At 39.2% G+C, this 16,839-nt stretch overlaps 1 protein-coding gene across 3 annotated transcripts in view; it reads left to right on the forward strand.

Annotated features, from left to right (window-relative positions):
- The window catches only part of ATP8A2 (ATPase phospholipid transporting 8A2), a 353,217-nt gene that overhangs the window by 221,675 nt on the left and 114,703 nt on the right, over positions 1-16,839 (forward strand). For all 3 annotated transcript variants that reach the window (XR_012622101.1, XM_074815984.1, XM_074815985.1), the window contains one exon: positions 14,321-14,395. Coding sequence is in view for 2 of the 3 variants with exons in the window: in XM_074815984.1 (XP_074672085.1) it covers positions 14,321-14,395 (75 nt within the window). In the remaining variant the exon portion in view is untranslated. The remainder of the gene's footprint in view (positions 1-14,320; positions 14,396-16,839) is intronic.

Below are 16,839 nucleotides of genomic sequence, written 5' to 3' on the forward strand. Positions count from 1 at the left end.
CAAGGAAAAAATGATTTTTCAGCGCTGCATTTGCTTGAAGATACATGGTTCATCTTTGTAACACATTGGAGTTGTTGGTTATGACTCTGAATCTAGTGCTGTGTTGAGAAGCAACATTGTGATGTATTAGCATAACCTTGAAGGTTTTAAAATGTCTGTGCAAAGCAAAACAACTTTTCCATAGGCTGCATGTTATGTTATCTGAGAGGCCTTGATATTAAGTGCAATTAAAACCTGTAACTACCAATATTCTTCTTCCTCTTCTGTTAACTTCTGGGGAAAACTAACACAGCAGTTTTGAATACAGTATCTTGTTCTAAATAAGATCTAACCTGCAGATTTATCGGTAAGAATGAATGTGAGTTGGTTTTACAGTTCAAGAGTATACATATATGTATGTCATACTGTGAACTTGTCATATAAAATGGATGCTCTTTATTTGCTGTGAAGGTGCTTTGTTCTTCATTTTTGATCATAGAAAACTCTGTGTTCTTAATGCTCAAAAGTATTCATGTAAATTGATTTCTTCAGAGAAGTGCCGTGTTATATGAAAAATCACTCAACAGTAGCCCTGACAACTCCTCCCTTCCTTAAATCTCTGGTTGCTTCTCCAACACTGGATAGAAGGTAAAAGCTTTTATGGAATATAACAACCTATTTTCTCATGTGTGGTCTGTTTCTTGGTATCTGAGCTTGAAGTCTGGAAGCATGTAAAATGGTTGCACTGTAGTTTTGGGGGCAGGGTGGTGATTTCAGCTGAAGGTTGAAATAACTTGTGCTCTGTTTCAGCAGCATGAAAAAGACTTTGACCCCAAAGAGATCATGTTGGTTGTGCGGTAATTGAGGTGGCTAAAATCCAGCCTGTAGCTTTTACTTTAGGAAATACTTCCCAACTTGTCAAACCTCTTCCCTTCAAGAGGACGATACTCAGTAGTCTTCACTTAAGACGTTGTAGTATCTGAGCTAAAGGAACGTGTGTTCATGCTAGAACTAACACAAACGGGATAGAGAATAGCTCCCCAGGAATGACTGAAGGCACCAAGGACCAAACATTGCTTGTGAACGCATTACAAGGGACTTCCAGCCTAGTGCAGCCCAGGAATTAGCTGTCATTCATATGTCAGTTCTGAGGCTGGGGCTTTTCTTCTGTGTTATTTTCAGCACTGATGGGGAAAAAAACTTTGAATGGCAACTTCTGAATGGCAAGATGGCTGATGCAAGTAACCACTTGCTGTGTTAAAATTACCCGAAGGGCTAACATTATGGTAGTGAAAATGGATTTGGATAGTGTTTCTGCAGATTAAGCATGATTAAAAGATAAGTTTGGGGTTAAAAACATTAATTATAATTTACCTGAAGAATATCTAGGTTACTAAGGGTAGAAGGTCTGACATGTAAATCCTGGATGTATTTCCCCAGAAGCGGTTGGATGTGGTGGTATATTCTCTGTTGTTAGAATTGAGCAACTGAGACAGATCCCACTGTAAAGTGGTTTAAGGTTTCTTCTAATGTTTGTCTAGCACAAGTGAAATAATAAGCTTTTTCCCCCACCTTTCAACTTCCAGTGCTGAAATCCCCAAGCAGTGAAGCAAAGGCTATTTCTGACATCCGCTTTCTCCTCATATAGTCATCCAAACTATAAACAAATGTTTCCTTGCCTGCCATACGGGTTTGCCTACACAGGGAAGTTACAGTGGTTTAACTGCGATGTGATTGTAAATCCACTTAAATTGATTCCAAATGTTTTGTGAGCACTCTAAGCCTGATTTAAACTGAAATGATAGCCTGGATAGTTTGTTCTGCAGACTTAAAACCTGCGTTTTAAATTAATTGACTTGATTGTTGTGCTGCAGTATAGAAGACATAGTCTTAAAGGAAACATTAAGTCACTGTCTGTTGTGATATCCTATTTGGAGTTTAAATGACTGGGAAAGTGCTCCTGAGTGAGTGAAGGTTGGGAGAGCCCCATGCAATACAAGGGTTGTTTGCTTTGTTTAATTCTAGATGGGTCTCCAGTGCCTTTTGGAGGGAGCAATAACTATGCTGTGTTTTTCAGTTCTTCCAGAATGCTGACTACCAGACTTATGTATGTGGACTGGCTTGTGTCCATATTGCTCAGTGTTAGCACCTGGAGGAATAGTAGGTTGACTGTCTTGTGGCCCTTTGTACTTGGTCTTAGTAGACCAACTGTGGGGGTTTTTTTGATCTTTGAAGTGCCAGAAAGAATGAGGTCTGTGTTTATAGCATTAGTGAGGTCTCACGTTGTGGATCTAGGGCAAGATAAGAGGATATTTGCGGGTGCTAAGCCTGCCAAGATAGCTTAAAGGACTGCATGGGTTGAGGGTGCCAGCTCTCAGAGTAGCTGTGGGCCATATGCAGTGAAAGACATTTCATAGCTTAAATGATCTTGCCAATGGAGAGATCTTTCTAGATTAAAAGGCTACTTCTCTTACCTCTTAGCAGCGTTGTTTAGAACAAGTATATATTTCCTGTCCTGGCCTGAAAACATCTGTAGGTGATCTGGAGTACCACTTTTTTTCATATATATTGCTCACCAGCCCTGTTCTCTAGGCAGAGTTGGCAAAAATCTGTGGTTACCAGAGCGCTCAATATTGCTTATTAACCAGCTGGTTGAGTTGTTGAAATATGAGGAGGGGCATTCCCTCAACCTTACTTGACTCTGGTGTTCTGTTCATAAAGTTCCTTCCCCTTGCTAGTCAGATAGGTCCTAAAAAATAAACCAGTGAACTGGTGCACTAGGCTTCTGCCTCATGTAAAGGCTTGTGCTTGAGGTCAGTGTTTTGAATCCTACCTAAAACTCCTTGTCAAAGGATGTTGTGTTGCAGGATGTTTACAGGGACTTAAGAGGAAACAGGAAAAGCACCAAGAAATAGAGCTGTTGCGGGTTGCTACTTAGGCAAGGTACAGGAGACTTGGAAAATCTGCAGAGCTGGATATTTGCAGATACTGGGTGAGTACGTGGAAATTGCATGGTTCATACTCTTCCCTGGGGCTTGGATTGCATGCACTGTTAAAGATCGGTAACTAGGTGGGATGAGCTGTTGGCCTGAATGGGTATTACTGTCCTAATACTCCTATGCAAAGTTAGAATCTGCAGGTTTTTTCTGGAATTGAGATGCTCCTTCTGAGACCTAAGCACTCTCTCTAGTAACCAAGATCTTACGAGGGCTGCTACATGCTTCCAAGGAGAAAAGAAATGTTAATGCATATGATTTGAATAGATGTCACCCCATACAGCTGATCATTATTCTTATTTCCTGGTTGCCTTCAATTTACACAATGTGCTGTGCTGATTCATTCTTTTTTATTAAAGGTCTTAATATGTCTCAACTCAGATGTTGAATTGCTACATTCTGCACCAAGGAGAACTACTTTTTTAAACATGTATGCTGTTCCTATCTAGATTGAGGGAAGAATGCAATAGAGGGATAACCATAACTGATTTAGTTGGACAAATTTTCATATAATACATAGTTTCCATAGAGAAGAATGTCTTTTGGAGCCTCTGCTGTGTTATGAAGAGCTCAAGAATTCATTGAGTAAATATGCATGTCCTTTGCATTTAATTAATTTGGTTTGCAAATGGAAAACATCTGTTGATCATTTCTTGCACTCTACAGGTGCTTTTCTGCACTTGAGTCTAGTTCTGGAGCACAGATACTGTTGGGGGACTAGAAGAAGGGACTTGTACAAGCAGCTAGAGTCATGGTGTTCTGTGTATATCAAGTGAATCATGGTACAGATGCCTTCTGTGCATATTTCCCTGCCTCTCACTGTCTGCTGTATGAAAAGGTAGCAACACTTGTGATCTTTACTGTAGTTAGTTTGTGGAAATTCTACTTGGGATATAAATTCCCTTTGTTTCTGAAATAGCTTTGAGGTCTTGTACAAATAGTGTTTTCACAGTTTATAGGTATTTGCCTAATGTTCAGGTAAGCTTGTGGTTAGTTTTTCTTCATAATTTTTTGTTCTGTGTTGCATAAAAGATGACAGATACATCTTCATTGTCAGAGTTGCTATTTACAGTATTGCGGAAGCTCAAACCTCATTGGTAGACCTTATTCCTGTGAGTGTTGCCTCAGGTGCCATCTCAGATTTTCAGTCTGTGTAACCACTCAATCTTACCGTGTTTTTGTGGAACTTGGTAAAAAGCTTCAGAAACTGGAGATATATCCCTGGCCTGTGTTCAGAGGCAATTTGGTAGTCATTTATCATGAAGGGTTTTCCCAGCAGGAAGGTGATGGTGCAAGTTAGCTTGCTCTGGTTAAAAACTCATTTGCAAAATGCTGGAATTCAGAATTCAGGAATCACGTGAATACATTGCTCCTGTGTATGAACTTCTAGGTTTTTCTTGTCTAAGGTATTTTTCCTAGCTACTTTGATTTGTCTTTGTATACAGCTCTGTCAGAAGGTACAGCAAATGCTTTCAAGGCCCACCAAGAATTTCTTTGTGTGTGTTGCAGTGAAAGAAAGCTAATCACTTTCTGAAAGAAGTTCAAACATTATTTCTTTAGAGAGAAGTACATCAAAAAGTAATTTACCAGTGAAATGATTGCATGTCTTATATTGTGCTGCACATTTTAGCAAAAGATGTTTAGGATCCAACTCTTTTAGCTTTTGCCAGCATGTAAAGAAATACATTTAGACTTAAATTACCAAAATTGTATGTATTTTCACCGTGAGAGGAGTGGCAAGGAGAGCAGGAGAGCGACCTTTGTGAACTAGTCTTGGAGCCATTAGGGAAGGAGTAGCATGTTTAAAAGCAGCTGTGTAAAAAAGAAAATGGGAAGTCCTGTCTATTTTCTGATTGTCCCACTGACCAAGAAAATGGTTGTATTAATAAATAAAAATGGAACCAATGTAAGATAAGTACTAGGGAGCTTTTTAGATGGCTAGAATATGTTGTCTCTGTGCTGCAATGCTAATAGATGGGTAATGAGAAACATGGGATGCTCCTGGGATTACTGTTGTAAAGGTTTACTCTTGTCAGTATGACAGAAGATGAGCTGCAGTTTCTGTAGTGGTCTGGCTTTTCTGTTGCACATTTTGCTATTTTCATTGGGTTCCAAGCTGTCAGAAAACTTTATGTAACCTTCCTGGATAAAAGTAGCTTAATGCAAGGGCTTACAGAGACTGAATTTTATTTCATAGGGAGGAAGGGGGGAAAACAGACTTGCAAGGGGAACCTGGCAGTTCATGTAGCCGTAATAGGGAATCCTAAGGGGACTGCAGTTCCAGACCTAAAATGACCTTGCTACAGAACTGCTGCTATTACACTTAATTCAGCAGCTCTGCAGAAGAATTCATTTATGTGGTGACAAGAAAGGCAAAATCTACAAACCTGCATTTGAAAGTGTAACATAAGGGACTTCTGCAAATAAAAGTAAGAAGGGAAAGGATTGAAGTGAAATGCCCTGTAAAATAGGAGCTGAGTAGTGACAGTCAGGGTCTTGGTCACCATCAGCTTTATTCGGTCAGTACTGGGAATGCATTTGGTCCTTGGAAATCTTGAAATAGTTTTAATTACTATAAGACACTGCCTCGGTTCATATCCAAGACATAAGAATGCACAACTGCATTAGCTACGTTATATGAATATTGATCTCCTTATCACTTTTTATCCTGAGTGCCCTTTGTACCATGTGCAGGTATAAGCGAACGCATTTGTAATTGGGAACTCTCTGCTTCATTAAGCTACATATAGGCTAACTGGGAACTGCCAGCTCCACAATGCTGTAGGAGGAAGCAAACTACGAGCAAATGTAGTGCCATTTTCTTAATGAATTACAGCATTCTACATGTTTCTTTTTCTAATTCAATTCTATTTTCCTCTGTCCTGATAACCTTTACCCCTAAAGGGTTAGTGATTCTAGATTCAAAGAAATCTTCACTATGTTCCTGTGTTCGTTCTTGTGATGCTATCCTGGGGTACTACATGATTGAGGACTGGGTTTAGGGTTATATTTTCTTTTAGCTAACTGCATGTGAAAACAGGATATTATGACTTTGGAGAAACAGATTGCTTGTTGGTCACTTCAGGGCATGTGCTTACATGTATGTGACAGAATGTGTGTTACAGTAAGGCCAGCTCCAGCTTGAGTGAGACCAGTGTCTCTCAGAGATACAGCTCCACAAGGGTACAGGGTCCCAATGTGGCTATTTAGATACTGGTTTATGACATTCCCACACTCCCCTTCCCAAATGCACACAATGTTAAGTTTGTTGTGGGTTTTTTGTTGTGGGTGGGGGTTTTTTTTGTATTTTGTGTGGTAATTTCTGGGTCCAGATTAGTGTTAAAGCTTCTGCTCTCTCTATATTCTTGTTTTGGTATGAGACGTGTTGTTACAGGTCTGTGGTGATGTGCTTTACTCAGGCTGTAGTGAGCCCTAGTGCATATCCCAGATGTGAAGAGCCTTGGTGGGTTTAGCCTCACTTCTGACTCATGGCATTATCAGGCTTCACTTATGGAGCGTTCTGTTTTATTGGCTTTCCGATTGCTTGTACATCCAATACCAAACTTGCTAGTCGGTTGATCTTTTCTGTAGCTGTTTTCTGTGCTTTCCTTCCCTTTCATTGCCCTTACTTGGGTAACAGTAGTAGCATTCTGTTTTCCACAGTTCCCTAATCTTCTATTTCAAATGCTGCTTTCTTGCTTTCTGACATAATTTTTATTACTGGATTTTAAGTGCTTAGCAAAATTTATAGTGGATAAATTACCTGAAACTGTTGATGTTTCCTCACCGATTAATATAAATACTTAAGCTTATGTCTTTTTTTAATCCAATTATTTCAGCACTAGAGAACAAATTAAGAATAACTAAACCAAAGCACTTGTATTACTTTATCACTGGTTAAAGATACCGCTTAGCTTCAGAAAAGCCAGTGGGTCACTTAAAACCATGTAATAGCGTGTCCTTATCTATATAAGATGTGGGTCAATTACACAGTCATGAAAGTTGTATCAAGACCAGTCTGGAGTGATTACATGCTGAGGAGATACCATAAATTCTCATTAATACATGCCAAGCTATTAATAGTCATACTGTACTTCTCAGTTCCACAGTGATGTGCTAGTACTCAAGGACAGTTAAAGAAGCTGATTAGGCAGATCTGGAGGCAAAAAAACCAAACCCCCAAAATGTTAATGTTACTGAATTGGTTCCAACACTGCCATCACTGCTGCTGTGTACATAAGCATGTCCTCCATGTCAATGGAAACCTTTCTTTACAGCTGCTCTCTTTTTGCTAAAGAAAGAAGTTTTATGAGTAATGTTTGTTTTGTAAAAGAAGGCTGATAGTACTGGGAGTTCATAGTGTGAGTTTCCATTGCTTGGCAGCAGACAGCGGCCTGGCGTGATATTTCCAGCTTGCTAACCAAGCAGCTGAGCCCACCTCGCTCCCGGAGCAGGGGTGGGGGGAGGATGTAGCCAACAAACTCCTGCCTTGTTTCCTCTCAGCTGGCATCTTTCAGCTGTCTCAGCCTGACTTCCAGCCAGAGAGGGACACTCTGCTGGCTTTGTAGGATAATGATGGGCGACTTCCCAGCATCATCAGTTTTGATCATCTTGCTCTGGCTCTGGTTTGGACCCTCTTGACCATGCAGGCATGCTGAAACTCTGCATCCTGATGGGGCTTGACTGACATGTCCTGAGCAGTGTTGTTTTTTCATTTGAAGTTTTAAAAGTCAGTATGTGAGTGGTGTCACCTATATACGTGATGAGACAATCTTAGTATAACAGTGTCAGATTTCTTGAGACTCCAGAAAATGTAAGGAAGGATGAAAAAATAAATTCAGAATAGAGCTAGCTCTTATTTGTAGAAGGGAAATGTTCTGAGGAACTGCAAAGTTTAACCGCATCTTTTGGCAAGTACATCTGCCCTTTGGCAACACAGGCCATTTCTAATCACATTATCATAGGCTTGCTTCTGCAGCAGTTAGTGTGCTGGAGAAATAGAGTGCCTAGAACACTTCACACTAAAAGAACTGGAGAAATATCCTGCCCTTTCTCTACTTGGTTTCATAAGATTAAAAAAAAGTCACATTACAGCTCTTAAATTTGTTCCAATGGCTGCATCTTCATTTTGCCAGTGATGTAAATATTAAATGCATAATTTGGCATACTTGATTAGATGTTTATGTAAGTCAACATGAAAAAAGATGAACACTGCTCCACTGTGAAGAAAAGGAGTTTGCATGGCCTGCTCTGTTTTGTTGGGTTTTTTTAAACACATTAATCAGTATATCAGGGTCAAATGTTGCTGGAAGAGGGAATCTTCTCATGTCTTAATGGCTAGGTCCTTTGATGTATACTGTGTAGTCATCTGCACATCTGGTATCTTTTCACAAGGCTCAAAACTCCAGGGGCAAGAAACATGATTGTTATCTAATGGTAACCACTGAGAAAAAAACAGGTTTGCTAATTCTTACTTAATTTTAAAGTGTTCAGAATCATTCTGAGGATTTAAACTGTAAGAATTGCTAGTCTGTGTAAACTGCAGGTTGATGGTTTTCTTACCCATCACACCACCTCTCCCTTCTGTTCTGCTCTGTGCTTGCCTCTCCTGTTGAATGTTACCTGTGCTTTGGAGGAAGGATGTCAACAGTTGATCAGATAGAGAAGAGCATGGAAACCACATGTACAAGGAAGAAATCAAATTTTCTGCATATGCCTCTTGTTTAAGCAGAGAAAGATGAAGCTGATAAAACTGTGCTCTTTAGTATGCTGAAATATAAACTATCTGTAGTCAGCAATAGAAGAAATAACAGCTGTTCAAGCTTATTTAATGAACTGTCATTTAAAGCTGGGAAATCTCTATTGTATTGGTTGCTTTGATATCTGTTTATCTGACCAAGCTTTACAGTAAATTCATGTAGTTTTTTTTGAGACAAAGCAGCATGAAACTTTTAAAAATAATTGTTAACACTGGTGGAGAGGATGGGAGATCATTTTTAGGCTTAAATGGGCAGTTGGTTGGGATGCACAGGCCTAGAGCAAATGCTTTTCAACTGAACAATATTGATCTGCTTTCAGCAAAGAGTTAATAAACAGTAAGGGGAATAAAAGGAGCAAGGGAAATATGCCTTGGCAAATCAAGTGAGTCTCAGGCAGCCGTGCATACTCTGTCAAATCTTACTAATAAGGCTCTTCACCTATATTATAAAATTGGTGCTGTAAATTCTCTAATGAAGGGATTATTTTAAGGCTGTGTGCATTTGGGCAGGAATAAGAGCCTGGCATTGAGAGAGACATCTGTAATGAGAGATTTCTAATCAGAATACATTATTAATGAACTGCACAGGAGACACACAAACCTGCTTTATTAGGCAAACTGTAAATGAGCCTATCTGGTAAAAACATGCAAAATGTGTGTGTGTGTGCTGAGAGAGGATATTTTGAGAATTTAACTCATTTCTGAATAGTAAAGGCATCCAGCCTGGCTATAATTGGTGCCTGTGGCAATTGTTGATACCCTGACTACATTAGCTTTCTGTGCCCTTTAGCAGAATTGGGAAAATATTTCTAGTACTTGTTAAGTTGTCTGTTATCAAGACTTCATAAATATACACGTTTAGAATAGATGATTTGCTATCCCAGTGCCTTAGAGCACTTAAATAAATTAGTTCCTACTATTTCAGGCATTAATTCTGTGGTAATTATGCATGAAGCAATAATGCAATTAAAATTGCCTTCTAACTTGCTCAAGTGGGAATATTTTTTTGAACATAATACTTGATCTTTTCTCAAAATATATTCTAGAGCAGGTGGATAGGCTGTGTGGCTCAAAACAGCAGTGCAGGACTGTTTTACCTCGAGATCCTCAGTTTGCCTGCAGCTCAAGTTAATATTAACCAAGTATTACCATCTGTTGGCTTTTGCTGACCTCTGGAAGGAGGCAGCAGTCTGATTTCCCCCCTCCCCGCCCTTCTAGTGGCAAAGCGCCCACATCACAGCTGGCATCAAGTGCTTCAGCAGTGGGGTTTCTTATTTAAAGAATGCGGCCACACTTCAAGTCAGGAAACATGGGCTAGTTTTCAGTTTGCAAGATGTTCCACTTTGTGCACAATACCTACTGGTTTCAGATCTTTGCAATATCTGCTATAATAAAGCGCAGCAATATATCAACCCAGATTTCAGCCTTAGGTCTGAATTTCTTTACATTTAAATTGGGCCTCTTGTTCCTTGGGAGAAACATATATATTTTGTAGCAGAGTTACAAATAAGCTTTTCCAGCTTTTTGGCAGCCAGGTAACAGTTAAAGTGAAAAGGTTTCTTTTTTCCAGCCAGAAAAGTGCTTTAATAACTTTGGGTCTATTTGTTCATAGAAGTACTGGAGTTGAGCCCTTCAAACCCCTGGAGCTTGGCAAGCCAGGCAGACTTGGCAAGTCTTCCTACCAGCTTACCAAGTCTGAGTCAAGCATGGATTGTTGCAATTTCAAATATATTTAGTATATTTTGTTAACAGGAATGTTGAGGTGCAGGGTTTTTTTGTTTTGTTGGTTTTTTTCTTTGACCTTAAACAATACCATACTCTCTACAAACAGCTGGTCCGTAAACCATGCATGACAATTTATGGCTTGTGTTAAATTCTAAATAAATCTGTATTTTATGCAGAGTATCTGATTTACTCTTGACATGAAGAAATTGAAGCAGTATACGACATTCTCTCTGTCAATTGGCATTTGATAATGTGAATCTCTGGAAAAGGCGAGCACAGCCATTATTTTTCAGTGTGTCGTAACTTTTGCCCTCTGTTTGGAGCGTGTGGTACACACAGACTTGCGTAAGTGTTGGAAATGTTCTCAGTTCTAATTTTCACCTGTATGGATCCTGCCAAAAGAAAAATAGTTCCAATTTGGCTTTTGAAATATCAGAACATTGAACTTTCAGAATGTTAGTTCTTGCCCGTCTAAATCGTAGCAGCCTTGAAATAAGGAGATAACTTTTCTGTAGAAAAGTCTTTCAGTGTTGAAAGACACTGCAGAAGACTAAAGATAGTGACATATAGATACCTATTTACTGCAGTCAGATGCATCCATCTCAATATTCTCCTATAGTAATTGACTGATCTCAAGGTGGTTTTAGCAGGGTCTTCAATTGAATTCTGCATCACCCAGTTGTGCTAGGAACTTTGAGGAGAAGGATTTGTGGTGTTGAAGGGGTATTTTTCAGTTTGACAGTCTGCCGCTTTGTAAGGCACCTTAAGAGCTTTGCTTTTTCCAAGTTTTATATGATTGTATCTTCACTTCATTACTACTAATATTTTTGTTGGGAAATGTGAATCTAAGATGTTAGGTTTGCCTGGTTTGGGGCTGCTCTTTTAGCCATGGGCCAGCTACACAAAGCCTGGCTGCTTTGTTTTACCCTCTCAATGGAAAATCAGAAATGTCTGTTGCTGGAGGACTAGTTGTGGGCAGCTATGGTTTCAGAAAGCAATGGTTTCCTAAGTAGCATGAGCCAATGTCATAAAAGGCCTCAACATTTGCTACCAAACCTTTGAAGTTTGCTTTGCCCAGTGGGATCTAGAAAACTGAGCAGAGCACAGGCTGAGGTTGCCAGCTAGGCAGGCAAGCTTCTGATTTGTGAGCTATTTATGTTTTCTAGGATTGCTGCCCTCATTTATAGCTGCAATTAATTGCAAGAAGCCTGGCGATGATAAATGCCTAGATGGCCATTGCTAAATATCTGGGAGTATGCTTGTTTAAAGCTCTGGTTTTTTCTAGGAGAAGAAACCCTCAAGTTCCTTACTGACAGCCCCAAATTAATTGTGGGGTTTTTTGGGACCTCAGGCTTTGCACCCAGTATCTATCATACCCTTCATTTGAAGAGCTGAGTTATACAGATGGTTGTAACACTCAAAAGTGTGAGATTGGCCAGTATGCTACTTTGGGCCATTAATTGAGTCTCTAGAGCGAGATTTAGAGCACAGTTATTCAAGGTATCAATAAAGTAGAAGTGAGGACAAAAGTTGGGATGTAGAATGTGTCTTCCTTCTGCCCTTTATTTGGACAGAGCTGGACAAGTGAACACTTAAATGCTTATTTAAATTAAATTAATGCATGATTGACAATATGAAAGAAAGGAACGTGGAGAAGTATTTTGTAGTTTATACTAGGTTGATGCATTTCAGCTAAATAGAAATGAAATGAAACTGTTAGCTATTATGAAAGTTTACAAAGGCACTTCTAAACTACAAGCTGCAAGAAGGGCAGCAGGTATAGAAGAGCGCAAACTTCAGAATAACGTAGGGTGAAACAAACTCCCTACTAGAAAGAGCAGCTGGAGGTTTAAAAAACTGTAGGAAATAAGTTTACATAGCTGGCTTACTGTGCCAGGCGTATCTATAAGCAAGTGAGTTGAGATCAGTGTCATTGCTTCTCACTTGAACAGTGAGAGTGCATTGGAATGATCATCTATATCACCATTCTTGTTTAAAATTATAAATGTAGGAACAGCTGTAGAGGGTCAGAATAAGAGTTCAACTAACTTGGTCTCTGATCTTCTGGGAACAGTGGTAGTTCTCTGGCAAACTCATCTGGCCTCCAACTTTCCTTCCATCGTTTTTTTTCTAATTGCTTTTTGCATCTACAGCATCATCTGGCAGGCAGTTCCATAGATCAACCATGTATTGTGTGAAAATATTTCACTTTTTCTGTGTAGCCTGCTAATCTAATGTCTTGCAGCAGTTTGAACAGCTATTTGTTATTCTTGCTCATCTTGTAAATATTTTCATCTTCCCTTAAATTGCACTCTGTCCCATGCTGAGGAGTCCTAATCTGTTCAGATATTGCATCTATGAGAACAGTTGTAGGTCTTGATGCAGTCTTGTTGTATTCTCTTGTCTTCTTTCCAAAGTAGTCTATATCCATTTTGGGTGGGAGCAGAGAAGAGATCAGATGACATACAGTTAACTAATTGTTATCTGAGGTGCTTTGCTAGGACACTAATACTAGGCAAGTGAGCCAGGGAATAATGATGCCAATAGGAGAGTGCTGCTATATATGAGTGACAGAATGGTGTCAGAAAAGATGCCTGGCTGTGAGTGCCATGGGCTCTCAGGCGTGAGAGGCCTGTTCCTCAGAAGGGAACAGGCGTGAGCATCACTGGACTGCTCTGCAATATCTAGTGCATCCAGTGCAGTGTGTACCAGTAAAGTAAAAGCAAGACAAAACCTGTTGAAAGGGGGTGGGGAGGGGGAGTGTTCCCACACACAATGTTGAATGAGTTTTGAACAAAGTTCCATGGTGCAGCGTGGATTTTAAAAGGGACTACAGCCCCAAATTCACATAAATCCTTTATTATGATTCACGTGCAAACTGTTTCAGAATGCCCTTAAACTGCTGATTATTCTTCCAGTTTCCAATTTACTTGGGAAAAGATAGTTCTTTCCCTTCTTTCTTATATTTTTTCCTAAGCTTCTTTCAGTGCCCACTGAGTAAGCAACTTTGTTCCAACCTAGTAAAGCAGTTCTTGCTTACAAAAGCCGCTTAAACAAGATAAGAAATAGGCTCGAGGAAGGTAGGTCTAAGGAAATGCTGAAGAGTTTACCTATGCACTGCAGCTTACAGCAGTTTCCTGGGATTGCAGTGTTACAGAATCCCCTTGTTGGAAGGCAACTTGGAGGCCATCTAGTTCAACCTCTTGCTTAAAGTAGGATGAACACTAAATTCAAACCAGGTTGTTCAAGGGCTTGCTTACAAATTTGTAAACTTGTAAAAGCGTGGAGACTCTACAGCCTCTTTGAGCATCCTCTTTCAATGTTTAATTATTAAATTCATATTTTATTCAATAGTAGTGTTTACAACATGTGGACAATAAAGTTGTAATATAATTATGATCATGTAACTGATAATTTGGTATCACTGTAATTCTAGGACTGTAAAAATAGGAGACGGAAGTTCAGAGCATCCATCAAAGCACACTTACCTTGAAAATTCTGGTGTTTGCTGACCATGATGGAAAAAAGGTTGGCTTCTGGCTTCAGGCATGTTAATTTGCCAGGAATAGGCATTTTGAAAGAGGTTGAGGCCATTTATTTTTTTATAGTAATGATGCAAATACAGCAAATTGCTCTGTCACCTGAGTATTTTATTTTAAATAATCAGCACTCTGGCAGTATTTAAAAATGTAAAACTTCAGAAGAGAATAGCTGCCTGGCACTGCTGAGAATTATTTTTAGAGCGTGGCAAGCTGCTGTCTCCACACGGTGGTCTGTGTTCCACATCCTTCTTCTCCACTGTAAATGAAAACATGTACTGCAATAGTAATCTAAAGCTTCTTGTAACTTGTCTTTGTTTCAGCTTTGGTTTGCTTTCGTTAATGGATTTTCTGGGCAGATCTTATTTGAGCGATGGTGCATTGGTCTGTATAATGTGGTAAGTACTACATGTTTTGACTTGATAGCGCTTGGGACTTGTATATTATTTTGCTGTGTCCCATTTCTCACAGGTAACCATCTTTGATGTGTGTCAGAAAGAGTGAGTTCATTTGTAAAAGCCCTTTTGAATCCACTCTGAGGTAGATAAAATTCATTTTGGATGGTGTTTTTTATTGAAAAAATAGATTTGGGAAAATTCATTAAAAATACATGTTTGGAATAATATAACCTCCATAAAACTCTGCAGCTTTTAGGTGGAATTTAATTTCCTCTTTGAAATCATCTTCAGTCTTTTGTACTGAATATTTTGCTGGCTGTTCGTGTTGAAAATAGATACAGAATCTTAAGAGTGTTGATTTTATTTTTCTCAGACTCTGTAACAGTTAGATGCCCAGAGAAGTGTTATGCAGATGATTTGGCTTGACTCATGCTACATTTAAGTACAGCACTTAGTAGCATTGCTGTGTCACCAGCATTTTTCACTTGAACCAAGAAGTGATTTCTGATTTTCACCGTGCTCTGTGCCACATGACTTTACCAGTTCAATCAAAAATATTTAACACTGATTAAAGTCTGAAGGATCTCTGGGACCAAGTTCCATAGACCTGTGCTGGTGTTTTCAACAGTGTTACCTTTGTAATGTTACAGATAGTGTCTGGTGTTACAGGCCTGGTGTCTGGATTTGTAAGCCATTAGGACACTTTGTCAGTGTTGAAAAATCCTTTGCATTTCTCTCTGGAGGGAGGAAATTTAATTTTTTTCTTTAAGAAGGCTCATTCCAAATATATGGTAATACAGAGAAAGTCAGCAAGTTATCTCTATCACTGTGGAGTATTAATGGAAACACTTAACTTCTGTCACACTAATCTTAAAAACGATGGCACAAATGCTTATATTTCGTAAGATTTCATATTCTTTGTGGGAGACAGTTATTCAGGGATTTTCCACTCCCTTGATTCTCTTCGCCCTAATTTCCTGGCTGTTACTCAGTCTGTCATTGGTGTTTAGATATTTGCATCTATTATCTTTAAACCTGATTTGATGGATCTTCCTACCCTACATAAAACTTATGGATGAAACTCATCTTTTAGAATGAGTGAAGTAGAAATTAACCCTTGTTTTGTAAGGTCGGTATTTTCAAAAATTAGAACTGATTGCATGGACTCACAAAGAATCAAGTGCTTCCACAATTTGAAGGGGTTGGATTCTAAAGTGCACATTCTCTTCTGTGCAGATTAACCCTTTATTTCATTAGTAGTCTCATTAAAATATTAAGTGTAGGAAATCATAGTAACATTGTAATTCCTGCTTTTGCACTTCTTCACACTGGAGGTTTACCTTCATAAACAAAAACATTAGAAGACTTACTTCAAGTGAGAATGTAAATGCCCCCAATGAACATGGGAAACCTGGGGAAATACCTGAAAGCTGTAGGAGGATATGCCCTTTTTTGGAATATGTTGGACCGGTCGTCTTAGTCTCAGTTCCTTACCCCAAGCCTGCTACCATTTTAACCATCAGGTTTATCACTTTATGAGCAAAAGCAGCACATCCCCAGTTGGATCTAGGGATGTAATTATTGATTCTCACTAGTCTCTAGTTCTCTGTGATGCTTTTTGTCTGCTCCCTGACTGCCAGCTCACTTCTGGTGGGCACCACAGCCGAACTTTTGCAAACATGCATAAATGCTAGAAACAGTTCATAATTTCATGCTCTTTCTTAACTTCGAGAACACGTCCCAAACTGTTAAAAATTTAGAAATTGTTTTTCTGATAAACTGTTAATGTAAAAGGAAGTGAATGAAGCTTAGTGTTCAGACATGCACACTGGGATTATTTTCACTCTGTGCCTTCACTGCAGACTGCAAGAAACATGGGTAACCAAGCTGGTTTTAAATGAGCTGCCTCAGATCCTGGAAACACTTTAAGAGCAGCAATGTGGGACTCAGCAGAGGCCAATTTACTCTGCTTCTGGCAAAATGTCCTGCTGCTTCTCCTGGAAAGCTTCCGAGGCTTGGTCATCTAAGCATCTGCCCATAGCACAGACGCATGCTGCAGTTAATTTGTTCCTATCAGTTCATGCCTGCCTGGAGAATCCCCAAAGTACTATAATACAGAATGGCCTTTGTTTTTCAGTAGATTTTTTTTTTTTTAAATGTGATTTCCACATTTGCTTTGTCTGTAAACTTAGCTTTGGTTAAGCATATTACATACATATTTAATTATGCCACAACTGCAGCTATATTTGAACCCATTCCCACAAGGCTTTTTTCAGAAAGTACATGTTGTCTTTCCTTTGCAGTCTGATGTGTTTTATCCTCACTAGACTAGCTGGTACATCAGAAACTAATGTTGCTTAACTTCTTGGTTTAAGTTAATTGGTTAATAGTACAAATTTTCTTTCATGTTTCTTTTGTTCAGAAGTCAGTGAGAGTTATGAATT

The sequence above is a fragment of the Strix aluco genome, chromosome 2 (genome assembly GCF_031877795.1).
Source record: "Strix aluco isolate bStrAlu1 chromosome 2, bStrAlu1.hap1, whole genome shotgun sequence".
NCBI classification, from domain to species: Eukaryota; Metazoa; Chordata; class Aves; order Strigiformes; family Strigidae; genus Strix; species Strix aluco.